Source organism: Erpetoichthys calabaricus, chromosome 11, assembly GCF_900747795.2.
Source record: "Erpetoichthys calabaricus chromosome 11, fErpCal1.3, whole genome shotgun sequence".
NCBI classification, from domain to species: Eukaryota; Metazoa; Chordata; class Cladistia; order Polypteriformes; family Polypteridae; genus Erpetoichthys; species Erpetoichthys calabaricus.
In genome coordinates this window covers 103,583,094-103,609,364 of record NC_041404.2, presented here as the reverse complement: position 1 = coordinate 103,609,364, position 26,271 = coordinate 103,583,094, and the positions used below count along the sequence as shown (strand labels likewise).

The 26,271-nt window shown below is 38.4% G+C and overlaps 2 protein-coding genes across 2 annotated transcripts in view; both read right to left on the bottom strand.

Moving 5' to 3' along the window:
- LOC127529574 (uncharacterized) overlaps positions 1-26,271 on the bottom strand; it is an 813,564-nt gene that overhangs the window by 693,882 nt on the left and 93,411 nt on the right. The gene's annotated exons all lie outside the window — the stretch shown is intronic.
- The window catches only part of zgc:193811 (uncharacterized protein LOC559801 homolog), a 125,572-nt gene continuing 108,612 nt past the window's right edge, over positions 9,312-26,271 (bottom strand). Inside the window, exon 5 of the mRNA XM_028813663.2 lies at positions 9,312-9,907. Coding sequence (XP_028669496.1) covers positions 9,586-9,907 — 322 coding nt within the window. The 3' untranslated portion in view covers positions 9,312-9,585. The remainder of the gene's footprint in view (positions 9,908-26,271) is intronic.

Below are 26,271 nucleotides of genomic sequence, written 5' to 3'. Positions count from 1 at the left end.
ATGTCCATCTCCTCTATGTTCTGGCCATGGGGGGCTTCTTTACTGAGCTGTGCAAAATTTAAACTAACCAAGGCAGTCCACTGCTCTTAGCTTGCGTTGTACTCAGGGCTTAAAGTGATCTGGAATGCTGTACCGGCTGTTCCCTGTTTTTGATTTACAAACCAGAGCAAAGTGGTCTGAACTCCAAAGAGTACCTTAGCTCTCTGCAATAGTGTGTGTATTTTACAAGTACCAACTAAGCTGTCCCACAACACCCCCCCTTCTTTGAAGTTTGTGTATATATTGTAAGAGCAGTTGACAATCCAGTCTGGTCTGAATGTGTATGTATTTTACTGCATCACGAGGTGTGAGAAGATGCATCAGAACAAGGAGTACTGTATGTGCCCCACTTGCTCACCATGTCTTCTTTGAGTTTTCCCTAACTTTTCCTTGTCCATTTCATATCTCAAATTCAATGCATTTCGCCACCATGTCTCTTTTTCCTGTTCAGAGCAGCTGCCCTTTTTCACATGCTGGTAGTCCCATTTTTATGGCTGATTAGTGCAGTTTGTAGACTGGCATTGTTCTGCTTTCGTCATTCATATGCATTAACTGCATGCCCCATTTTTTCACGTGATAACAGCTGAAGCAGAAAAAGGGTGCAGTGCATAAGAATACCTCAGTTGCTACAATTTTTACTGAGAAATATTGGGAAATAAAAAAACACATGTTGTCTTTTAGTATAATATCAACAAAATTCATTCAAACCAGTCAAAGTGTTTTTGAGATTTTTGTATATTTGGTATTTTTGGTAGTTTTTCTACTGGGGAGGTGGGTTAGCAGATACCTACTGGTCTGAACATACCATACTGCCAAATCTCAGCTTTAAGCTACACAGGAAAAAGTGTTTTTGTTGATGAGTGAGTGAGCCAGTCAACTTTGTATTATATAGACACAGCAAATAGATATGCAATGATTATCTCAGCTATCAAGGTATATATGTTGTGACAGACGACCGGCTATTGACTCCGGTCGTCACCCCCAGGCCGCTAGGAGGAGCCCTCCGGACAGCATATTTGCGCCCCGAGTTCCAGCAGGGCCTCATGGACTTTGTTGTGTTTTGACACAGCCCTGCTGGATACCTTGGGGGCTGCCAGGAGTCGCTGTAGGGGGGCTAGTGGGCTCTGGCATGCCCTATAACCCGGGAGTGCATCCCAGTCACGTGACTGGAAGAAGCGATGTGCTCCCGGGATGAAGAAAAGGACTTTGCCCTGACCCGGAAGGAAAACGGACTTGTGGGTTTGGCTTGGAGCCACTTCCGGGTCAGGGGCTATAAAAGGACTATGGGTAAGCCCAGACACTGAGCTGAGCTGGGAGGTAGGGTGGCGACGTGTCTGGGAGTGGAGGATTGTGTTATTAGAGAAGAATATTGTAGTTAATGAGTGTGGAGTGGAGGAGAGTGCTTGGTGCACCATATAATTATAAAATAAATATAATTTATACATTCACCTGGTCATCAGAGTGGTACCTGAGGGTTCGAGAGGTGGACACGAGCATCTACTGCTACAATGTATATATTTATATAGGTGTGTTTTTAGTTGGCTATCCTCTTCCAAACAGAGAAAATGGATTTGCAAACTTTAGTGAAATACAAATGTCTAAAATATATACTCCCATAAACACTTCACTGCTGTGCTGGGTTCTTGTTTCCAGTTTGGTAGTTTTTTTTTTTTTTTTTTGTTTTGAGTGTCTGATTTAAAGAGACCATGCCAGAGAGCTGAGCGTAAATGGAGAAAAATTAAACTGATTGTCCACTCTGAACTCAATGGAATGCCTCCTAAAAACTACAAGTGATACTTTTGAGGCTTTTGCTATATTTTTAAACACAAAATAAATATTAGAAATAATATAGTACATCCCCACAAAGTTAATCCAATTGAATCCCAGCATGCCCTTTTATGCAAGTTAAATTCTTTCACTGGAATAGATCAACCTGAACTACATAGAAAACTTCCACCTGCATCCTTTACCCAGTGCCAACAGGCTTTTTCAAAGAAGTCTCTGATGTCATTATTGATAGTGTACTTGACATTGTGAACTCATAATTAGATTCAAGGGTCTTCCCTGACTGTTTAAAGGTTGCAGTTGTTAAACCCCTAAGAATTTTTTTTTCTATAATGATGGACCTGAATATTACTATTGATGTCCCTACTAATAGCTGTCCCCCACGCTGCTCGCGCTTTTTAAATTCTTCTATTATATCTGATTTTAAAACGATTTTCTCTAGTCTTTATGTGCATGACCAAAATAATGATATCGATGATTCTGTCGTAAAATTTAATTCCTCCTGTAAAACGATTTTAGACTCAATTGCTCCGCCCAAGATACGTAGTAATAAGGGTAGACCTGCTCCCTGGCTTAATGAAAATACACGATCACTGCGCTGCGCCTGTCGAACTGCTGAACGGCGTTGGAAAAAAGATGGACTGATTGTCTCTAAACAGATTTTTAGGACTTCTCTTTTCAATTTCCAGGCTGAAGTTAAGAAAACGAAACAAAATTTCTTTGCCGATTTAGTTTCCCGTCATTCAAAGAATCCTAGGGTCTTATTTAATTCAATTAATGCGGCCATTCACCCCCACTCTGCGATGGGATCAAATAGCATTGTTCATTCATGTGACCAGTTTCTATCATTCTTTGTCAGCAAAATTGATACTATCCGCCGTGGCATTGTTCAAATGGGCTACAAACTTTCTACTGTTAATCATGACATTGTCTTAGAATCCTTTGATCTAGTTTCACTTTCACAGCTAAAAAGAACTATTGACACCCTTAAACCAGCCCCCAGTCCTCTGGATATTGTACCACCACGTCTCCTAGTGGAAGTGTTTGATGTGTTGGGCCCACCCTTATTAGCCATCATCAATGATTCTATTAGTTCGGGTGTTGTGCCCTCATTTTTTAAACATGCTGCAGTCCGCCCCTGTCTTAAAAAGGCAGAATTAGACCCTGGAGTTTTAGCTAATTTTCGTCCAATTTCCCAACTGCCATTTCTGGCTAAAATTCTAGAAAGAATTACAGTGATCCCTCGCTATATCGCGCTTCGCCTTTCGCGGCTTCACTCCATCGCGGATTTTATATGTAAGCATATTTAAATATATATCGCGGATTTTTCGCTGCTTCGCGGGTTTCTGCGGACAATGGGTCTTTTAATTTCTGGTACATGCTTCCTCAGTTGGTTTGCCCAGTTGATTTCATACAAGGGACGCTATTGGCAGATGGCTGAGAAGCTACCCAACTTACTTTCTCTCTCTCTCTCTCTTGCGCTGACGTAGGGGGGTGTGAGCAGGGGGGCTGTTTGCACACCTAGACGATAGGGACGTTGCTACCTTCTGTGTGCAGCTGCTTCCTGAAGGACATGCTGCACGGTGCTTCGCATACTTAAAAGCTCAAAGGGCACGTATTGATTTTTGACTTTGTTTTTCTCTGGCTCTCTCTCTCTCTCTCTCCCTGCTCCTGACGGAGGGGGTGTGAGATGCCACCTTCAACAGCTTTGTACCGGCGGTGCTTCGCATACTTAAAAGCCAAACAGCCCTATTGATTTGTTTGCTAGAGATTGTTTTCACTATCTATGTGACATTCTGCGCTCCTGACACGCACTCCTTTGAAGAGGAAGATATGTTTGCATTCTTTTAATTGTGAGATGGAACTGTCATCTCTGTCTTGTCATGGAGCACAGTTTAAACTTTTGAAAAAGAGACAAATGTTTGTTTGCAGTGTTTGAATAACATTCCTGTCTCTCTACAACCTCCTGTGTTTCTGCGCAAATCTGTGACCCAAGCATGACAATATAAAAATAACCATATAAACATATGGTTTCTACTTCGCGGATTTTCTTATTTCGCGGGTGGCTCTGGAACGCAACCCCCGCGATGGAGGAGGGATTACTGTATTTATAATCAATTGGTTGATCAACTTAACTCTAATAATTTATTTGAGATCTACCAATCTGGCTTTAGGCGTTATCATAGTGTTGAAACGGCACTCCTGAAAGTGTTCAACGACATCTCTCTTATTACTGACTCAGGTGATGCGGCAGTCCTTCTCCTCCTTGACCAGTCCGCTGCCTTTGACACTATTGACCATGAAATATTGCTGATGCGGCTTGAACATCTTGTTGGGCTTAAAGGGGCTGCTCTTAACTGGTTCAGGTCATATTTAACTGGTAGACACTTTTCAGTGACTTTTAATTCCTCTTCTTCATCTACTGCTCCTCTTAAATATGGTGTTCCTCAGGGATCCATTTTGGGTCCTATTTTATTCTCCATATACCTTCACCCTATTGGAGCAATTTTTAGGAAATTTAACATTTCTTTTCACTGCTATGCTGATGGTACTAAGGTTTATATTCCTGTCTGCAACTCTACAACAAATCAACTCCACAACTGTCTGTCTGAATTAAGATCCTGGATGGCTAATAATTTTCTTGATCTAAATCAAAATAAAACGGAGGTGCTTATAGTGGGTCCGTCAGCTAAAGCCCAAATTGGTCTTGGTCTTCTCGGCTCTTTCTCTGTCTTTTCTAAACCTCAAGTCCGCAATCTTGGTGTTACCTTTGACAGTGACCTCTCTTTTGAGAAACAATTAAATTCTGTAGTCAAGAGCTGCTGTTTCCAACTTCGTCTATTAGGTAAGATAAAGCCTTTTTTATCTTCTAGGGATCTTGAGATAGCTACTCATGCGTTTATTTTTTCTCGCCTCGATTACTGCAACTCGCTGTATTCTGGGATTAACAAATCCTTGATACACAGGTTACAGTTGGTACAAAATGCTGCCGCTCGCTTTCTGGTTGGGGCAAGAAAGTATGACTCTGTCTCTCCTATTTTAGCTTCTTTACACTGGCTGCCTGTCAGTTTTCAAATTGATTTTAAAATCTTGCTGCTAGTTTTTAAATCTTTACATGGGCTTGCTCCTGCCTATTTATCTGAACTGTGTGTTTTACATCAGCCATCTAGAGTGCTTAGATCTTCTGGTCAGCTGTCTCTGGTTGTCCCTCGTACCAAGTGTGAAACCAAGGGGGACAGGTCTTTTGCAGCTGTCGCACCTCGCCTGTGGAACTCTTTACCTCATCATATAAAGGAGTCGTCTACAATTGAACTGTTTAAAACAAGATTAAAGACTCATTTCTACTCACTTGCATTCAATTACCTTCAGTAATACTGATGGCTTCCTCTTTGTGATTATATTACTTCTATTTTTTATGTATATAACATTACTTCTATTTATTATGTATTTTATTTTATGTTCATATATTTTATTTCTATTTATGTTTTATGTTAATTTGTTCTATTTTTGTAAAGCACTTTGGCCACAGCATTACAATGTTTGTTTAAATGTGCTATATAAATAAATTGACATTGACATTGATAAATCTCAACTCCACTGTTTTTAACAATTTTAGACAAATTTCTAACCTGCTTTTCTTAAGTAAAATTCTACAAAAGGCTGTTATTAGGCAGCTAAATGATTACTTGAATAAGCATTATAATCTTCATAAATTTCAGTCAGGTTTTAGAACAAATCCTAGTACAGAAACCGTTCTGGTTAAAGTAGTAAATAATTTGCGGGTTAATGCAGACAGATGTCATATAACTGTTCTTGTTCTCTTAGACTTGAATGCAGCATATGACACCACAGACCACAGTATTCTTATAAATCACATTAGACAGTGGGTGGGCCTCTCTGTCAGTGTCTTAAATTGGTTTCAGTCTTTTTTAACAGGTAGAACATTCCTTGTTAGTTGTGGTGATTATACTATATTGTATATGGTGTGCCACAAGGATCTATTCTGGGTCCGCTGCTCTTTCCAAACTACATGCTTCCATTAGGTCATATTATCTCAAAGTACAAGGTGAGCTACAACAGCTATACAGATGACACACAGCTTTATTTCTCTATAGCACCTGATGACCCTGATGCTCTTGGATCTTTTCTCCAATGTCTCAGCAGTATTTCTGAATGGATGAGTAGTAACTTTCCCAAAATAAATAAGCAGAAACCAGAAACCTTAGTGATTGGAAAACAAGGATATAGCAAGGGTATTAGAAATAAACTTGATCACTTATGTTTAAAAATTATGGAGCAGGTAAAGAATTTAGGGGGTAATCATTGACTCTGACCTAAATTTTAAATTACATATTAACCAGATTATGAGAACTGCATTTTTTCTTTTAAGGAATATAGCAAAGTTAGACCTCTTATAAGTACAAGACACTGAAAAATTAATTTACGCTTTTGCTTTTAGTCAACTAGATTACTGCAATAAACTTGTAACAGGACTATCTAAGAAAGACATTAATCAGTTGCAATTAGTGTAGAATGTAGTAGCAAGAATAAATAGAAAAAGGAAATTTGAGCACATCTCATCAGTTTTAGTGTTATTATATTGGTTACCTGTGTCATTCAGAATTGACTTTAAAATACTACTATTGGTTTATAAAGCCTTAAATAATCTTGCTCTGTCCCACAATTTGGAATTCCTGTCTCCCTACACCACAAGTCATAGCCACAAATCTTCAATTTAAAAAACTGCTAAAAATCCATTATTTTAATATGGCTTTTTTGTAACTACATTTCATTTGTATTCCTAATAGCCTGTATTGTTATAGAATTATCATATTCTTCAGGGATCCACAATCTGTAGTAATCCCTACTATTCTCTGCTGTCTTTTCTGGTTCTTTTGTGGTGGTGATCTGTGCCACCACTACCTGATCAATGCACCATTGTCCCCTGAGAATATAGAATGAAGGAAGATGTCTCAGCTGTCCATGAGAACAATTTCATCAGAATTCTATCATGTGGAGCATGAAAACAAAGAGGACTGATTTAGGAACATTTATGTTAGGTAGAATGCCTAGTGGGGGCTGGGCAGTCTTTTGGCCTTGGAACCAATGCAGATTTTGTTTTTTCTCCAGCCTAACTGCAGTTTTTTTATTTTTTCTGTCCTCCCTGCCATTTGAACTTACCTTGTTTTGTCGTTACTTATTCTTTAATATTATTGCCTTATCTTAATTGTTTTTCTTTTTTTGCAACTTTTTTGTCATCTTGTAAAGCACTTTAAGCTACATTGTAGTATGAAAATGTGCTATTTAAATATATGTTATTGTTGTTGTGGTTGTCATACTTTTAAATATCACTGTGTTTCCTTTTTTATTTGGACTGACTTTTAAGAAAGGATTCAATACAACTAACTACACTTGTATGGATTTAGTGCTGAAATTTTGTTTCTACTGCTTTATTATTGCTCCAAAATTATTTCAAGTTAAGAAGAAAAATGTATTTAATTCTTATGACAGATATGTGTAACTCTAAAAGCTAAGACGATTCCACTGAATGTGATCCATGCATGACTATTTTTAATAAATTTAAGTTTTCCAAGATACATTGGTATCTTTTTACTTATGTATTAAAAGTAATATATTTGGGGACTGGTTATATATATCAGCAGATTAAGGTGGGAGTTTATGTGTGAGGTAAGGGGATGCAGGTAGTGTGTGCTGGAGTTCTTTCAAAAATTTGTGTTTCAAGACACACTAGTAGCATTTTTCTTTCATTAATTAAAAACAATTTGGTTTGGCTGATTATGTAATAATAATAATAATAATAATAATAATTCTTTACATGTATATAGCACTTTTCTCACTACTCAAAGCCCTTTTTCAAAGTGAGTGAGGAGCCACTTACACCCCCTTTAATATGTTCCATCACCTGGATGATGCAATGACAGCCATTTTTGCAGTGGTACGCTCATCACACATTAGCTCTTAGATGGTGAAGTGGTGAGAAAGAGAGTTGGCCAGTTAGACACAGGAGATGATTGGAGGACAGAATGACTAGGCCATGGAGGGTAACTTAGCCTAGACATTGGGATACACCCAGGTTTTTACAAGGAATGTTCAATGATCTTTTATGACCACAGAAATTCAGAACATCGGTTTTATGTCTCATCTGAAGAATGGCACCATTTTTGCAGTACTGTGTCCCCATCACTGAACTGGGCATTTGAATCCACATTTAGACCATAGGGTAAGCACCCCCTCCTCACCAACACTTCTTCCAGCAGCACCCCAAACCTTTATTAGATGGTCTCACATTCAAGTACTAGCTGGGCCTGAAAATGCTTAGCTCTTGACCACTTCTGAAGTGCATATTGTATGGCTGCTGAGTATGCATGGTTGAGTGCAGGTGGGTATTTCTGTGTGTGTTTATGTAGGGCATAGGGTGTAGTTATGTGTATATGTGTGACATACTACAAAAACTGCTAGTTTTGTTGGGAATGTAAAAGATTTTTTCTAATGCATCCTTGTATATTGTCTCTCTGGTTCTTTTACCATCCTACCATGGGTTGGAACCTGTTACTCTTTGTGCATATGGTCTGGCCATCTATTGTTATGATACCAGCAGAGTCTACACTTACTTGATGCCTGATTGTGCATAGGTAGGTACCTGTCTTCCTACATGACCTGTCTCTAAACAAAGCTGTTATCCACCCACATCCTACAACCAGTATGGCCACCCCACAACCTAAAGCCAGGAAATCCAAGATGGCTGCCCCTTTCAGACTAAAGTGGTTTCAAACCTACACATCAGGTTATTGACGGAGAACAGAACTTCCATTATTCGAAGTACATCATGATCACTGAAGCTGTGCTTGGAGAAGTGGACTTCTGCCAAATACTCAATGCTGACTAGTTGAGAACCCTTTCAAATTTTTCTTGACATACTTTAGTGATGTTTTGTACTATTTTTATGGCAGCCCAACACCAACTAACAAAGAAAGAAATGATGAGAAGTTGAAAATCATCTAGGGAATAGAATGAGTTTCATCAAAATGTAAAAGTAATTTTGATAAATATCTACATGGTGACTTTAATTGTGTTTTAAATCCAGACCTAGATAGGTCTCCTGCCACAGGGGTGATGACATGTAACACTGCAAAAACAATTACACAGTTTGTAACTGATCATAACTTATCAGACCCCTGGAGATTCCTAAACTCAAACTTAAGAGCATATTTGGTCTACTCACCTGTGCATCACTTTTACTCAAGAATTGATTATTTTTTCATAGATAACAAGTTCTTGCCCACGATTAAATCTTGTAAGTACGACGATATTGTTATCTCCGACCACACCCCTTTGATCATGGAGCTTAAATCACTATGCCCCATATATTCATCTTGCAGATGACGCCTTAACCCACTGTTATTAGCAGACAAGAACTATATGGAGTTTATATCTAAGCAAATTGCTTTTTTTTAGAGACAAATACATCCTCAGATATCTCCAGATCATATTGTGTACTGTAAAATGAGCTAAAATAGTAAAAAGAAGTAAAATTATGGCGATACTGTGCCAGAATAACAGCTGCAATAATAATGTGGAAAGAGAAGGTGAGAAAAATATTAAAGGAGACTCAAAGAGAAATAGAACATGCAGGAAAGATACAAGATATCCAGATAAGCTACACATTGACTAGACATTGGCATAAAAAACAACAGCAACCACCACCTCAATACTTATTTTGCTGCAATAAATCTTTTTCTTTTACATGGTAATTGGTTTTTTGGAACCATATTCTTCATTTTCAGTCTTGTACATTTTTGGGATCTTCATAATTTCGGGAAATGCTGCACCTACTGGTGGGCCTGACAGTACACCAACAGGATATGATGCAGCTTGTAGATGAGGCTGGGAGGTTTGCCAAGCATAGCTTTCACAGGACAGAGGAAGAAAGCTCTTATGTGGTATGTGACAACATCTTGGTGCCAAACGAGGCAGACATACTGAACTGGCCTGGGGAGGAATTTTCTGCAGCATATTATCCATCTTCCATTGAGTCAGGTCAACAAGAGGAGCCAATTCTGACCTGTGGTTGAAAATAATACCGGTAAATTGTTGATTAGCATATGCAAGTAAAACTTTCACTATACTCTGTACATTTGACAATAATGACCCTATAAAGATATAATACATCATGGTAACATATAAAACTAAGATGGCAGATGAACTTCCAAAATGGTTTTCTAATTTAAAAAAAATCATAAACAATACACATAACCAAACAAGCAACTTGAGAGTAAGAAAAGGCTTCATGTGTAACAGAAAGATCAGAGCTTAATTAATAATATTTTATTCCCATTTAGTTACCTTATCAAATAAAGGTTCAGTGCAGGCACACTCTACTTTTCATATTGTCACCGGTGATAATTATGGTTGAGCCATCACTTCACTATGCTTGGCTTGGTTCTAAGTATAGATCTATGGGTTTGAAATTATCTTCTTGTGTTTATGTGGATTATAGATCCACTTTTAATATAATTCTGTTTTAAACTAAACTGAACCAGGGTGGACATTGCAGGAAATTAATAGACACCAGCCTCCATTGACTTCCATTAATTGAATTTCTCTCTTGAATTGTATAAATTGGTGTTCAAAAGAGTGTAAATGTTCTAAGAACTCAGGGGATGTTTAGTTTTACAACCCTAGTTGTTAAGTGAGCCATGAATTTCTGGATCTGCAAACAGAGCAAGAAAATGGTTGACTATGTTACTTTTCCACTAATGCCTGTAACTATGAGCACACGTGTGAGTGTCTCTGTCCAGATGTTTTTCTTTATTTCTTACAAGTCCTGTTTAGGAAGCATTACTTCTACATTAATTACATGAAACTTAAATGTTGAATGTTTGCATACTTATCAATTTAGTACATAAAGAAGAAAAGTCATAATGTGTTAGAAGTTCTTTTTTGATGCTTTGTTATAGTATTGATTTAGCTTTACATTTTCTTAGTGTAGAATGCCCCATTTCTGGAAACATCCTTAATATTTACGTATATGCATAGTGTTGTTAAAGATGAAAGTTTCCAAGTCTTGTTGAACATTGTTAATAAGAGATTGTGATTCATCTATGTTTAGTTTTTATAAAAAAGGAGTATTGCAGAAAACATACCAAATACCACAAACTAAAATGACTAATAATGCTTCAAGTATAGGATTCCTGATAGGGTATTCCTAGGATTCCATATGTTAATTGTGATAGATGGCAGGCATGGGTTGGCATACTGTCCAGAATGGTGCATTGCTCCTTAGTTGGCTGGGTGGCTGCAGTAGTGAATGTCTATGAGAAAAATCAGATTGTTTCCTACCTTTCATCCTTAACGAGGAGATTGGTAAAAGGTGCCAATGTGGGAGTGAATACACTAGCGTTCTGGCTGGGATGGACCAAAGACCAATTGAGATACATGTTTAGACTGTTTGCTCTCCCTGCACACTAGGTGGGGGTACCCCTGGGCTATGATACCCATACAGACACCCACAGAGCATGGTGGGAACTGTAGTCCTATGGGACAGCCTTGTTGGGCTTTGAGGGCCATCAAGGGGTGCTGCTGGGAGTAGTAATCCTTACTTTGTGAGGCTTCTGCCTGACCCACAAGAGCTTCCTATAGACAATGTTCCGGTGAGCTGGAGTCAGGTGAAACAGGACTAAGCTCACCTGGAGGAGTGGAAGAAAAGAAAGAAGAGGGTGGGGGATAACAGTGATTGTGATTCTGATTGGCATGGACAAGAAGCCTTGTGAAGTTATTTGTTGTAATAAACCTTTTATTTGAACCTGGGACTTGTATGTCTGTGAGGCTGTGTCTGGGTTTTGGGGCTCTATGGCACCTTTTACAGGTTGCATAATGAATAACCAACTATACTCGGCCATTTCAAGTGCTATTGGAAAATAAGCAATTAGTATTCTGTTTCAGAATTGTTTGACCCATAACTGTCATAACTGTTTAGATATTTCATAAAAACTGTGATCTAACTCTTTGATTTGGGAATAAAAGGGCAAATATACTTAAGGATGCTACACTGAAGTATGAATAAAATTCATCTTCAACTCAAGTTAATTTATTTTCTTCTATAACTCTCTTCACTAGATACAGACTTAGAATGCTCCTTTATACATAACTAGAATGTTCTGGCTTTCTATAGTAAATTATTACAATATACAAAATCTCTATGCATGCATCAATACACAAATAGCATTAAAAATAAAGTAACCCAGAATGAATCTGACAAACTGAGATAAACTTCCTTTATCACTAGAATTAAAATTAGAATTAAAATACAGCAAGTTAAAATATAGACCGACAGCTCATCCAAAAACATCATTCGTAGAGAAATAAATCTTTTAACATCCAAAGTCACAGTACTGATAATTTTGTCCAACTGGCAGTCACGTCCATCGCCCGGGCAACAACTCTATATGATGGGCAGTCTAATAAAGGAAGATAACATCCCATTATCCAGATCTGCTTCAAATATCTCTGGTGTCACTTTTTTTAAAGTAGAAGTAGTGGCTCAGTCTCAATTTTTTTAAATCTTGGAACTGTTACAAGTTCAATAACTATAGATCATGACAGAGAGAGAGACAGATATACTGTAATTAAGTAAATAGGACCTAAACTATTTATAGTTTTACATATTAGGAGAATTTTGCAACAAATTAACAGTTTTTACCAACAATCTCATGCTTATCCCACTGATAGATCACAGGTGGCATTTGTTATCTCTTTGTTCAGTAATAATTTGTTTGTCTTCACTTAAGTTCTAAATGATTTTAATCACCTCAGTTGCTTTCTTAAGGGAATTTAGAGTAATTGCTGATCAATATGAGTGAGAGAAGGAATGCTGCAATAAAATAGGTTGTTGGATGTAAGGCAAGGAAACAAGCTTATCAACAGACTTATGAATGAATATATTAAAATGAAAGTAGATAGGAAGTTTCCATAGTACTAAACTAGCTAGTCATGATGTGCCTCCTACTCTGGTTGAAGACTGTAATGAGGCTTCCAGTCTCACTTTAAAGATGAAAATGAGGCTTTAAAAAAGGAAAATTTGAACATCCTTCTATGAGATTATCCATCCATGAGATCTTTCCAGGGATTGATGATCTAATAGATTAATATTATAATTTTCCTCCATAAAGCCTAGTAACTGTAAAACTAAGATTAGGATCAAAAGACCACCATACCTATGAAATTGGGAATACAAAACACCCTTTCTTTGAAATAGTATAAAAGGCATATTATTTAAAAAATATGCTTTTATTGAGGTGGATCAGTTCATAGGTACAGAAGTTGCAGAAAAACTTTAAATCCCACTGTCACCTGCTGCACGGTAGCACTTGGGTCGTAATTTGAGGTGGCCCATCCAGGATGGGGCGTGAAATGTCTGGGCACCAGGGACAATTTAGGAAACGCCAGTCCACCTAACCTACATGTCTTTGGAATGTGAGAGGAAATGTGCAGGCAGTCTGATTGCCTTCTTATCAGCCTGGGGCAGCAATCAGGTGCTCGCTCCTGCAATAGTTCCCCAGCCTATAAAGGGAAGCACAAAAATAAAGAAAAATGAAGTAAAGGAGTCAAGAAAAGAGTGGAGGTAAAATAATGGGAGGAGAAAGACAGAGAAAACAAGCTGGTGAACAGAGTGGAAGAAGGTGGACGGGAATAGAGTCCCAAGGAGGTGCGAGTGGCTATCACTCAGGAAGGGGCTGTGGGTTGCTCCTGTTGAGTATTTTGGAAGCATCATGCTCAGGGGTACTTTTGCTGGAAGGAGCCATTGGTAGCGATAGAAGTGCAGATTGCCTGCTGGAGCCTGGATTGGCAGGGGTTCATGCGGAGCAACGCTCGGTGATTGCCCGTGGATGCAGTGGGATTGGCTGCGGGGGAAATGGGCCCGAAGAGATGGGTGTCTGCACCTGCTGGTCTCTCAGGGCTGTGAGGTCTGAATAGGATAAGCCAGAGAGGCGTCAGTTTTAAAGGAAGGCAATAGGGCTTGCAAATTTTTAATGAGTTTCCTGCACTGCTTTTCCTGCACTGATTTTTCTGTTTATTGATTTTAACCTTAACATGAGCATTTTTATTATGGGTTATTTATTGAACATTTTTGAGCACTGCACTTTGGGACACTTGTTTTGTGTATTTTTTAAATAATGAAAGCACTTACACTTTTCAGTATCCCCTTGCTTGGTGTATATTTTCCTCATCTGCTCATTCGGTTGTGTGATCGATGGTGTGAAGAGGGAGCAAGGAGCTCACACGCACCGTCACACAGAGATGCCAACAAGTATGCTTATTTCTTCCAAGCAGCCGACATGTGCAGGGTAATGCAGTCATAATGGGCTCAGTTAAACCCGCTTGATCACTTACGTGAGGGTACAATGGTAGAGACATACAGGTTGCCAAGAGTCGAAATAATAGCACTATCATGGGGGGGGGGATTGGGCAGGGAGACGGGGGGGGGGGAGAGCAAGCTATTTTTTATCAGTCCTAATAATCCTTATAATTGTATGAGCCAATGTAACAATAGGCTTCATGGCAATAACTCCTGGAAAAATGGGAAATTAAGGTCAAAGCTGTCTTAGGTAATAATGTACTGTCTTAAATGAAGACTACAGAATGTCAACAAAAGATCACCAGTTAACTTTCTCAGCTGGATGTTAAAGGTCTCAATCATGAATTAAAGAGAAAGAAAGTTTTCTCCCACCTAACAGGTCTAAATGCTAAAATAGTATTTTTACAGGAGACCCACATAGTAAGCAAGGATCAGGTCCGGCTGCACAGAGACTGGACTGGCCAAATATTCCATTCCAGCTTTACAAAGAAAACTACAGGTGTGAGAATTCTTATTCATAGAACAATCTCATTTGTAGTACAAGATGTGGTATCTGATCCTGAAGGGCGATATCTGATCATCATGGGTAATTTATTTAATATAAATTTATGTATTTAAGTAATTTTGATAAATATCTACATGGTGACTTTAATTGTGTTTTAAATCCAGACCTAGATAGGTCTCCTGCCACAGGGGTGATGACATGTAACACTGCAAAAACAATTACACAGTTTGTAACTGATCATAACTTATCAGACCCCTGGAGATTCCTAAACTCAAACTTAAGAGCATATTTGGTCTACTCACCTGTGCATCACTTTTACTCAAGAATTGATTATTTTTTCATAGATAACAAGTTCTTGCCCACGATTAAATCTTGTAAGTACGACGATATTGTTATCTCCGACCACACCCCTTTGATCATGGAGCTTAAATCACTATGCCCCATATATTCATCTTGCAGATGACGCCTTAACCCACTGTTATTAGCAGACAAGAACTATATGGAGTTTATATCTAAGCAAATTGCTTTTTTTTAGAGACAAATACATCCTCAGATATCTCCAGATCTCTCAGATATGCCAGTTGTCCGAATGAAGCACTTCACATGAAACAACAGGCTTTGCATTCAGAACTCAACCTCTTGACAACAAATGAAACAGAACAACTCATTTATAAATCATGACATCATTACTATGAACACAGAGAGAAAACAACAAAGCTCAACAAATCCATGAGCACGCAGTTCGCAAAGCAATCCCAGCAATTACAACACAGATGGAGACAAAATCATTGACTGTAAAAAAAAATGCAAATTTAGAGACTACTATAAGGCCTTATATTCTACTCAGATTAAAGAAGAAAAGACACGACCTAATGTGCTTTGGATACATTACAAATACCACAACTAGATACTCTCAGTGCATAAGAATTGGACAATTCTCTGGCACAAATAAGAATTACTACATGTTATGAACTCACTTCAGAGCTGGAAAGCAGCAGGCCCTGATGGTTACTCTGCCTAATCTCTCTATTTTAAAAAGAAATCCTGTCCCCTGTCCTGATAGTCTACGATACGTGATCTTCTCGGAAGATAATTTAAAGACCCATGAGACGAAAGAGACCTGCCACGGTGCGTCTCACGGGAACATAGAACAAGAGTCTTGCAAGACACACCCTACTTACAAGCAATATCAAAAAAAACAAATCAGTAGTGTAAAGGCAGTCATGCAGCACACACAGCTCCAGGGCTCTGAGTGCATATAAAGTGTATAAGGTCAATACGGTAGAAATGAATAGGGTAGAAATGAAACATCGACGATTAAACGAAGAAGAAAGAAAAGCGTGAAGAAAAGAGACCCAAAAGCGATGGAGAGAAAAAAATGCTAAAAAGAAAAACAATAATCTAGGTGCAAATTTAGAAAATAAGGAACATGATGATCAGCCCGGAACAAGTGGAATGGAAAAAAAGCACGTCCAATCTGTCTCAGAATTCAAAGACAATGAATAAAAGAAAGTAGAACTTCATAAAGACGTTTACAAATGTTGACGTTAAACACATGCAGAGCAGGTTAGAGACTATGAAACCAGTGAAATTAGAAAGGCTAAAAAAACCCCCAAAAAAACGGCGCTATACACATGTGGAGAAAGTTAAAGGATATGAAAGTAGGAAAATTAGAAAATATAAAAAAGAAAGTAAAGATCGCAGTAGCGCAAACAAACAAACTGCCTCATTTAAATATGCACCAGTCTAACTTTGGTTTTGCACAATAATTACTACACTATTGCACCTTAACACTTAATTCTACCATATTCCCATAATTTTACTTATTTATTATGTTCTACTATACTGTTATCTTTCAATCTATGACTTTTTGTTAATTTAACTGATATTCTTCTAACTTTGCACAGTTTTTGATAAGCAGATCAGGATGCATTTCACTGCGTGTTATCCTGTATAACTATGCATGTGACAAATAAAGAATCTTGAGAATTTCAAAAATGGAGTTTACCGCACATGCATTTATTGGTTACTTTGTTCATGTATATATATTTATCTGTCTGCTTATTTAAAAAGCTACATTTACCCCAGGAGTCAAAAACGTTCTGTCTAGCCCTTGTACAAAAACCTAGACAAAAGCTGGGGTATTACCTTGGTAACCCCATGTATTTTTGGAACTGTGAGATGAAAATAGCACGACTTTACAGACAGGAGTCCAATGCAGAACTCTACTTACTTTTTTACTTTGTAAAAAAAAATTATTAACTGCTGATGATGTAGATCATTTTTGTCTGTGCTGAAATTCCAAACAGAGAAACCTATCCTGACCTCATTAAAAAGATTCAGCATATTGGGACTCGCAAGATTACAAATATTGTTTTTACAGAAGTTCTGAAATAAAAGTGAAACTAATGAAATAGCAACAATTCAAAGAAAAACAAATCTTAAAAGTGTGTATCCGGAAAACCAAACACGGGGGTTGGCGAGCGAAGCGAGGAGGGGCCCCCTAGTTTTATAAAAAATTCTCAATTAAATTAGATCCCCTTTAATTAGCAGCATTTACAGAAGTTAGAGACAATAAACTTCTACCTCAAACTTTTCGGCAAGTATTAATTACCGTGTTTCCTAAGCAAAATAAGGAGTTATTACAATGTGCATCATACAAATCAATCTCACTTCTGAATAACGATGTTTAGACACTCTCCAAAGTCCTTACCAGTAGGATTGAGAAAGTTCTTCCTTCCATAATATCACAAGACAAAACTGGATTTATTAAAGGCAGACACTTAGCTTCCAATCTTTGTTGCCTGTATAATGTAATATATTCACCCACAAAGTCTAACACCCCAGAGATATTATTATCGTTGGATGCAGAAAAAACATTTGATATGGTTGAATGGAACTACCTTTTCACCACATCAGAAAAATTTGGGTATGGCCCGAACATATGTGAATGGATTAAACTGCTGTATACCAGTCCAGAAGTTTCAGTTTGTATTAACAATATTATTTCAGACTACTTCTTTCAAACTAGAATATGGTACTAGACAATGATGTCCCTTGTCACCACTGCTTTTTGCAATTGCCATAGAGCCACTGGTGGTTCACTGTCGAAATGCTTATGAGATGAAGGGGATTATCAGAGGACTTGAACAAAAAATTTCACTATATGCAGATGATATCTATACTAATAAAAGGCAAAGCCCTCACTGACTCACTCACTCACTCACTCATCACTAATTCTCCAACTTCCCATGTAGGTGGAAGGCTGACATTTGGCAGGCTCATTCCTTACAGCTTACTTACAAAAGTTAGGCAGGTTTCATTTCGAAATTGTACACGTAATGGTCATAACTGGAACCTCTTTTTTGTCCATATACTGTAATGAAGTGCAGCTCGATGGCCATGGGAGTCGCGTCATCATGCCTCCTACGTAATCACGTGAACTGAAAACAAGGAACAGCCACAAAGAGCGCTGAAGAAAACATTCATTACACAATTGAGAAGGCAGCGAAACAATAAGAAGCGAGCAAGTGACGCATATGTAAACCGTAAGTTTAAATTAAGTTTATAGAAACGCTCCCCCTGCCGTTTGCAATACCATATTCGCGAGATACAAGTTTAATGAGAAGACATGAGGTATAAACGAGACTTTGGATCACTTTGAAACAGAGTTAAAATTGCTGTAGCGAGAAAGTGCCGGGTCTTAGCTAACATTAAATAAAGCCGTGGGTATCGCCGCAACATCACAAAAGAGAGCGGCTCATGTGAACTGACTGAACAATTGAGAAGGCAGCGAAACAATAAGAAGCGAGCGAGTGATGCATATGTAAACCGTAAGTTTAAATTATGTTTATAGAAACGCATATATATATATGTGAATGTATGTATGTATATATGTATGTCTATATATATAAATATATATGTAGATATGTATATATATATATATGTGTATATATATGTAGATATGTATATATATGTGTAGATATGTAAATATATATATGTATATATATGTGTCTGTGTGTGTGTATATATATATATATATATATGTATGTATGTATGTTTGTATATATATATGTATGTGTATGTATGTATGTGTATATGTATATATGTATATGTGTATGTGTGTGTATGTGTGTATATGTATGTGTATATATATAGATATGTGTATATATATATGTATATATATGTGTATGTGTATCTGTATATATATATATATATATATGTGTATATGTAGATATGTATATATATGTATATATGTATATGTATATATATGTTTATGTGTGTCTGTGTATGTATATATATATATATATATATATGACAGCAAAACTCATAACAATGACAACACAATTACATTGACAATCATGTTGTTATTTTTAAAATGTTTCCTTTTCTTTTTCATAACCTCTTTAACACTCTACTTCTCCGCTGCGAAGCGCGGGTATTTTGCTAGTGGTACTATATATATCAGATCCACAAAATACTGTGCCTGCAGTCCTAACAGCATTAAAAGAATTTCAAAAGATTTCCGGTCTCAGAATTAATTTGAATAAAAGCGTGCCCTTTCCAGTGGCTTCTCCAACACACAATATTAGATTGGACACCTTCCCTTTTATTTAAATACCTAGGGGTAAACATCACAAGTAAACATAAAGCACTTTATCAACAAAATTTTGCTGTCTGCTTGGAAAAACTTAAGCAAGACTTGCATAGACGGTCCACCATTTCACTTTAGCTGGAAGAATTATCATTGTCAAGATGAATATCCTTCCTAAGCTTCTTTTTCTATTTCAAAGCATTCCAATATACATCAATAAATTATTTTTTAAGAAGTTAGATTCAATCATAACCTCATTTATTTGGAATTCAAAACATCCATCTGAGGTCCCTCTGAGCCTCTCTCAGTTCCCTCTGAGACTAGGGATCTGCACTGGCAGTTGGAAGGTTGCTGGTGCGAATTCCATAAATGCCAATAGGGACTCTGCTCTGTTGGACCCTTCAGCAAGGCCCTTAACCTGCAATTGCTGAGCACTTTGAGAAGTGAGAAAAGCGCTATATAAATGTAAAGAATAAAGAATTATTATTATTAAGGTGGCATGGCTGTACCTAACTTTCAGTTATTACTGGGCAGTAAATATACAAGTTATAAAAACCTGGACATTGACACAAATGAATGAACATACACAGGCCTGGGGCCTCATGTATAAATGGTGCATACTCCCGTTTCCACACTCAAATCGCGATGTATAAAACCTAAACTTGGCGTAAAGCCACTGACATTTTTACACCAGCTAAATGTTTGGCGTACGCAAGTTCTTCGCTCGGTTTTGCAAACTGGTGGCGCCCAGCATCAAAGCAGTGCCATTGTTCAAGTGTGGTTTCCTTTCTTTTTTAGATCCACATCCCTGACACAGCTATATCATATACACTGAAATTAACTGCATATTGTTTATTAGATTAAGGCATCTGATTGTAATTAACCTGTAACAATATAATGGTCCATGGAATGACCAAACTATTCCAAATACCACAGCTGCTTTAGCGTTGTTACTCTCACTACACCTTCTTCTTCTTCTTTCAGCTGCTCCTGTTAGAGCTTGCCACAGCGGTTCATCTTTTTCCATATTACTCTCACTGGACCACTAGGAGTATTTATATCACTGTATCTGAGTGTGGAATCACAGCTCTACAGCAGCTGATCGGAAAGAGAATTATCAGTATACAGCATTGCGGTTCAGAAACAGTTTCATCCCAAGAACTATAAATGCAATCAATCAGTCCATCAAGTACTCCTTGTAGAACTGTTTGTACTTATAAGTATAATTACCTCACTGTAAACTTGTGATAGTTGTAATATTGCACAACCTGCACCACTTTATAAAGCACGTGTTTATATATGATGACAATATCATTTTTAAGATGAAATGCAGCAAAATATGTTTATTACATTATACAGATAAAATGTTAACATCATTTAAATAATCTATATTTTTAATAATTAAACATGTGAGGACACGGTTTGGCAGTGCTAGCAAGTAGCTGATGCCCCGTTGTTCCTGCCTCATGCTGTATTTCTGCTGGGGCTGGTGCGACACTGGAAGGATAGATGGATAGAATAATTAAACATGTACTACGAAGATTTGTCAATGTTCCTTAAAAGTTTTGAAGAATCTGAGTTCTAAGCTTACTGATGGCTTAACTCGATTACTGAGCTGATTGTGTGGTGATTGGGTACTTGGAGAAAGAAAAGGAAGGACAGGAATTGGGGATTAATACGTTTGAAAGAGACAGTACTGCTGCAATAAATTATTTCATCAAAGATTGTGCATGGCGCAGCAAGCATCTTGCGTGAGGCAGGAACAATCTCTGGATGGGGCGCGAGTTCTTCACTATCACTGTGCCACCGTGTTCCCATGTTTAATACATGCTTTAATTGATATGATTTGAATACTGAAATGATATCAGGTTTACATCACAGTATTTAAATTATTCAGAGAACTGTAATATCACGAATGTAATGGATTCTGTGTCCTTTTGGAGGAAGAGAAAGCCCATTTAAGAAGCATGTAGTGATTCACTCACATAGAGCACATAGAAGAACATATAAAAAACAAGGCATTTAACATGCTACTTTAGTTACGATGGGATTTGAGAAACTAGTAAATTAAACGATTTTAAGATGAAGTTTATGATGTTCTACTTTAATAACAAAATAAACTACGTGATTAAAGTGGAAATTTCGAGATTAAAGTTGACATTTCGAGCTTTTTTCCCCACTGTGTCCCTATTTTTTTTTCTTTTCTCTGTACCCTAATAAGCTTTCATATGACACTCAGACAGATTTATGCATCTGGATTTTTTTGTGCATAGGAACATTTCCGCTTTTGTCCGTACGCCATGTTTTAGTGTGAATTCTACGCACGGCATTATGCATGATGCCGCTGGTCCGCAATAGAAATAAAATCCTGCAGCACTTCTTTATATTCTTTGTTTTGTACCCCAGTAAATACAATTATCGCCAATATACTAATAACCCAATTGTGCGTCATTCACTCAGAATATGGAACCAATGCAGGAAGTACTCTAAGACAGAGAAGCTTTTATCTGTAGCACCTCTGCACGATAACCACCTTTTTCCTGCCTCTCAAACAAACGCAGCTTTTAATATCTGGAAAACATTTGGGATTAAATCACTTACAAATCTGTACTTAGATAATGTCTTTACATCCTTTGAACAATTACATTCCAAATTTAATCTTCCAGCAACATATTTCTTTCAGTTTTTCCAAATTAGAAACTTCGTTAAATAAAACCTGCCCAACTTTCCTCACCTCCCACCTACTTCTTCTTCTTCTTTCAGCTGCTTCCATTAGGGGTTGCCACAGTGGATCATCTTCTTCTATATCTTTCTGTCCTCTTCATCTTGCTCTGTTACACCCATCACCTGCATGTTCTCTCTCACCACATCCATAAACCTTCTCTTAGGCCTTCCTCTTTTCCTGTTCCCTGGCAGCTCTATCCTTAGCATTCTTCTCCCAATATACCCAGCATCTCTCCTCTGCTCATGTCCAAACCAACGCAATCTCGCCTCTCTGACTTTGTCTCCCAACCATCCAACTTGAGGTGACCCTCTAATGTACTCATTTCTAATCCTATCCATTCTCGTCACACCCAGTGCAAATCTTAGCATCTTTAACTCTGCTACCTTCAGCTCTGTCTCCTGATTTCTGGTCAGTGCCACCGTCTCCAACCCATATAACATAGCTGGTCTCACTACCGTCCTGTAGACCTTCCCTTTCACCCTTGCTGATACCCATCTGTCACAAATTACTCCTGACACTCTTCTCCACCAATTCCACCCTGCCTGCTCTCTCTTTTTAACCTCTCTTCCACAATCCCAATTACTCTGTACTGTTGATCCGAAGTATTTAAACTCATCCACCTTCGCCATCTCTACTCCCTGCATCCTCACCATTCCACTGACATCCCTCTCATTTACACAGATGTATTCTGTCTTGTTCCTACTGATGTTCATTCCTCTCCTCTATAGAGCATATCTCCACCTCTCCAGGGTCTCCTCAACCTGCTCCCTACTATCGCTACAGATCACAATGTCATCAGCAAACATCATAGTCCACGGAGACTCCTGTCTAATCTCATCTGTCAACCTGTCCATCACCATTGCAAATAAGAAAGGGGTCAGAGCCGATCCCTGATGTAATCCCACCTCCACGTTGAATGAATCCGTCACTCCTACTGCAGACCTCACCAAGGTTACACCTCGTACATATCCTGTACAACTCTTACATACTTCTCTTGCACTCCCAACTTCCTCATACAATACCATAGCTCCTCTCGAGGCACCCTGTCATATGCTTTCTCCAGGTCCACAAAGACGCAATGCAACTCCTTCTGGCCTTCTCTAAACATCTCCATCAACATCCTCAGAGCAAATATTGCATCTGTGGTGCTCTTTCTTGGCATGAAACCATACTGCTGCTCACTAATCATCATATCACTTCTTAACCTAGCTTCCACTGCTCTTTCCCATAACTTCATGCTGTGGCTCATTAATTTTATTCTCCTGTAGTTACTACAGTCCTGCACATCCCCCTTATTCTTAAATATCGGCACCAGTACACTTTTTCTCCACTCCTCAGGCATCCTGTCACTTTCCAAGATTCCATTAAACAATCTAGTTAAAAACTCCACTGCCATCTCGCCTAAACACCTCAATGCTTCCATAGGTATGTCATCTGGGCCAATGGCCTTTCCATTTTTCATCCTCTTCATGGCTGTCCTTACTTCCTCCTTGCTAATCCGTTGCACTTCCTGATTCACTATCTCCACATCATCCAACCTCTTCTCACTCTCGTTCTCTTCATTCATCAGCCTCTCAAAGTACTCTTTCCATCTACTCAACATACTCTCCTCATTTGTGAGTACATTTCCATCTTTATCCTTTATCACCCTAACCTGCTGCACATCTTTCCCAGCTCGGTCCCTCTGTCTAGCCAATCGGTACAGGTTCTTTTCTCCCTCCATAGTGTCCAACCTCTCATACAACTCATCATACGCCTTTTCTTTAGCCTTCGCCACCTCTCTCTTCATCTTGCGCCTTATCTCCTTGTACTCTTGTCTACTTTCTGCATCTCTCTGACTATCCCACTTCTTCTTTGCCATCCTCTTCCTCTGTATACTCTCCTGTATTTCTTCATTCCACCACCAGGTTTCCTTTTCCTCCTTCCTCTTTCCAGATGGCACGCCAAGCAACCTTCTTGCTGTCACCCTTACTACATCTGCTGTAGTTTCCCAACTGTCTGTTAACTCTTCACTGCCACCCAGTGACTGTCTCACCTCCTCCCTAAACTCAACCTTGCAGCCTTCCTTTTTCAACTTCCACCATTTGATCCTTGGCTCTGCCCTCACTCTCTTCCTCTTCTTGATCTCCAATGTCATCCTACATTCCACCATCCTATGCTGCTTAACTACACTTTCCCCTGCCACCTCTTTGCAGTCTTCAATCTCCTTCAGATCAACTTTTCTGCATAGGATGTAATCTACCTGTATGCATCTTCCTCCATTCTTGTACGTAACCCTATGTTCTTCCCTCTTCTTAAAATAAGTATTCACCACAGCCATGTCCATCCTTTTGGCAAAATCCACTATCCTCTGACCTTCTTCATTCCTCTCCTTGACACCATACCTACCAACCACCTCCTCGTCTCCACTGTTCCCTTCACCAACATGCCCATTGAAATCCGCTCCAATCACCACTTTCTATCCCTTGGGTACACTGTTCATCACTTCATCCAACTCACTCCAAAAATCTTCTTTCTCACCCATTGCACACCCAACTTGCGGTGCATATGCACTAACAACATTCATCATCATACCTACAATTTCCAGCTTCATAATCATTTCTCTGCCTGACACTCTTTTCACCTCCAAAAGACTCTTGACATACTGTTCATTCAGAATAACTCCTACCCCATTTCTCCATTTCTCCTCCCATCCCACCTACTTCTACTCCAGAAAAAATATTGATCAGTCTTGGGGACATTTATAAAAACATTTTAAAGTCCCTCACTTTCAAGAATCCCAAACTACATTGGGAAAAGAATCGATCACTCAACATTTCGGAAAAGGAATGGAAGGCAGCAATGCACAGAATTCACTCTAGCTCCAGATGTGCAAAGCATACAATCATTCAACTTAAAATCATCTGTCTCATTTAAAGTTGTTCAAAATGTTTCCAGGGCAACATCCAACCTGCAATCAAGTCCCAGCCTCATTGGGTCATATGTTTTGGGCATGCACCAATTAACATCATTTTGGACCAAAATCTTTAAATGCCTTTCAGACAGCCTGGGTGTCACAATCTCTCCTAATCCACTAACAGCTGTGTTTGGTGTACCTCCAGATGGGCTTAGAATGGAGAAGAATAAAGAAACTGTAATTGCCTTTACTTCACTATTGGCATGAAGACTTATCTTGCTCAACTGGAAGAATCCTAACTCATCTCTTTTCAGTCAGTGGGTAACCGATGTTAATACTACTTGGAATTGGGAAAAATAAAATACTCACTTAGAGGATCTGTGCAAAACCTTTTTAAAACCTGGCAGGATCTAATTAATAACATTTTAGAATAAGCATTTAAATTGAGGAAGTGGATTCTCTTCCCTTTTTTATTCTATTTATTTATTTACATATTTTTTCAATTATGAAAGTTTTACTATGTTGACTTGACTTGAACCTAGTTTTGTAAAATTTGACTTGCTTGTATGGAATGTTGTTTGATTTTAATAAATTCAATAAAATGTAAAAAAAGGGAAAAGAAATAATGGCACTATTGCAGCTGGTGGAGGAAGACCTATCCAGAAGAACACATCATAACTATGTACTGACATATGTTGTGCAGCTCCTAGCAATTCAACATATTACACCACTAGATGATTCCAGCAGACTTTTGGAGATGCATAAGGCAGCTGTGTGCATATCAATACATAGACTAACCAGGCTCCTTCTTCACCACATAAACAGCTATATAGCATTCCCATCCAACCCCAGTAGTGCTGCGTGAATGTCACAATCACCAACATCCCACGTGTTTTTGGAGTGATGGATGGGATACTCCTACCAATTCAGATGCCTAGCTTTTGCAGTCTATGTACACTATGTAAAGAGTTTTTGGAAGAAAATTTGCGAGTAATATGCAGTCACCAAGGGCTCTTCAAAGTAAAGTGCCTGGAAGTACTCACAATGCAATTATCTGAGCCAACTCAACAATTTTTCAGAAGACAATCGACGGTAAATTTTGGGGTGGCTGTCTATTGGGTGACAGCGTATATCTTCTTCACAGATATTTACCAATACCTGCAAGTACTCCACAGACCGTGACCGAAGAGCAATATACAGTAATTCTGCATCATCAGATATGCAGAGGGGTTGAAAGCACAGTAGGAATATGGAAAATGCCCTTCAGGCGTTTCCACAAATCTTCTGGCGGCATCAGATATTCACCAGGGTGGCTGCCCATTGTGGATGAGGAATATAAATATAATAGAGG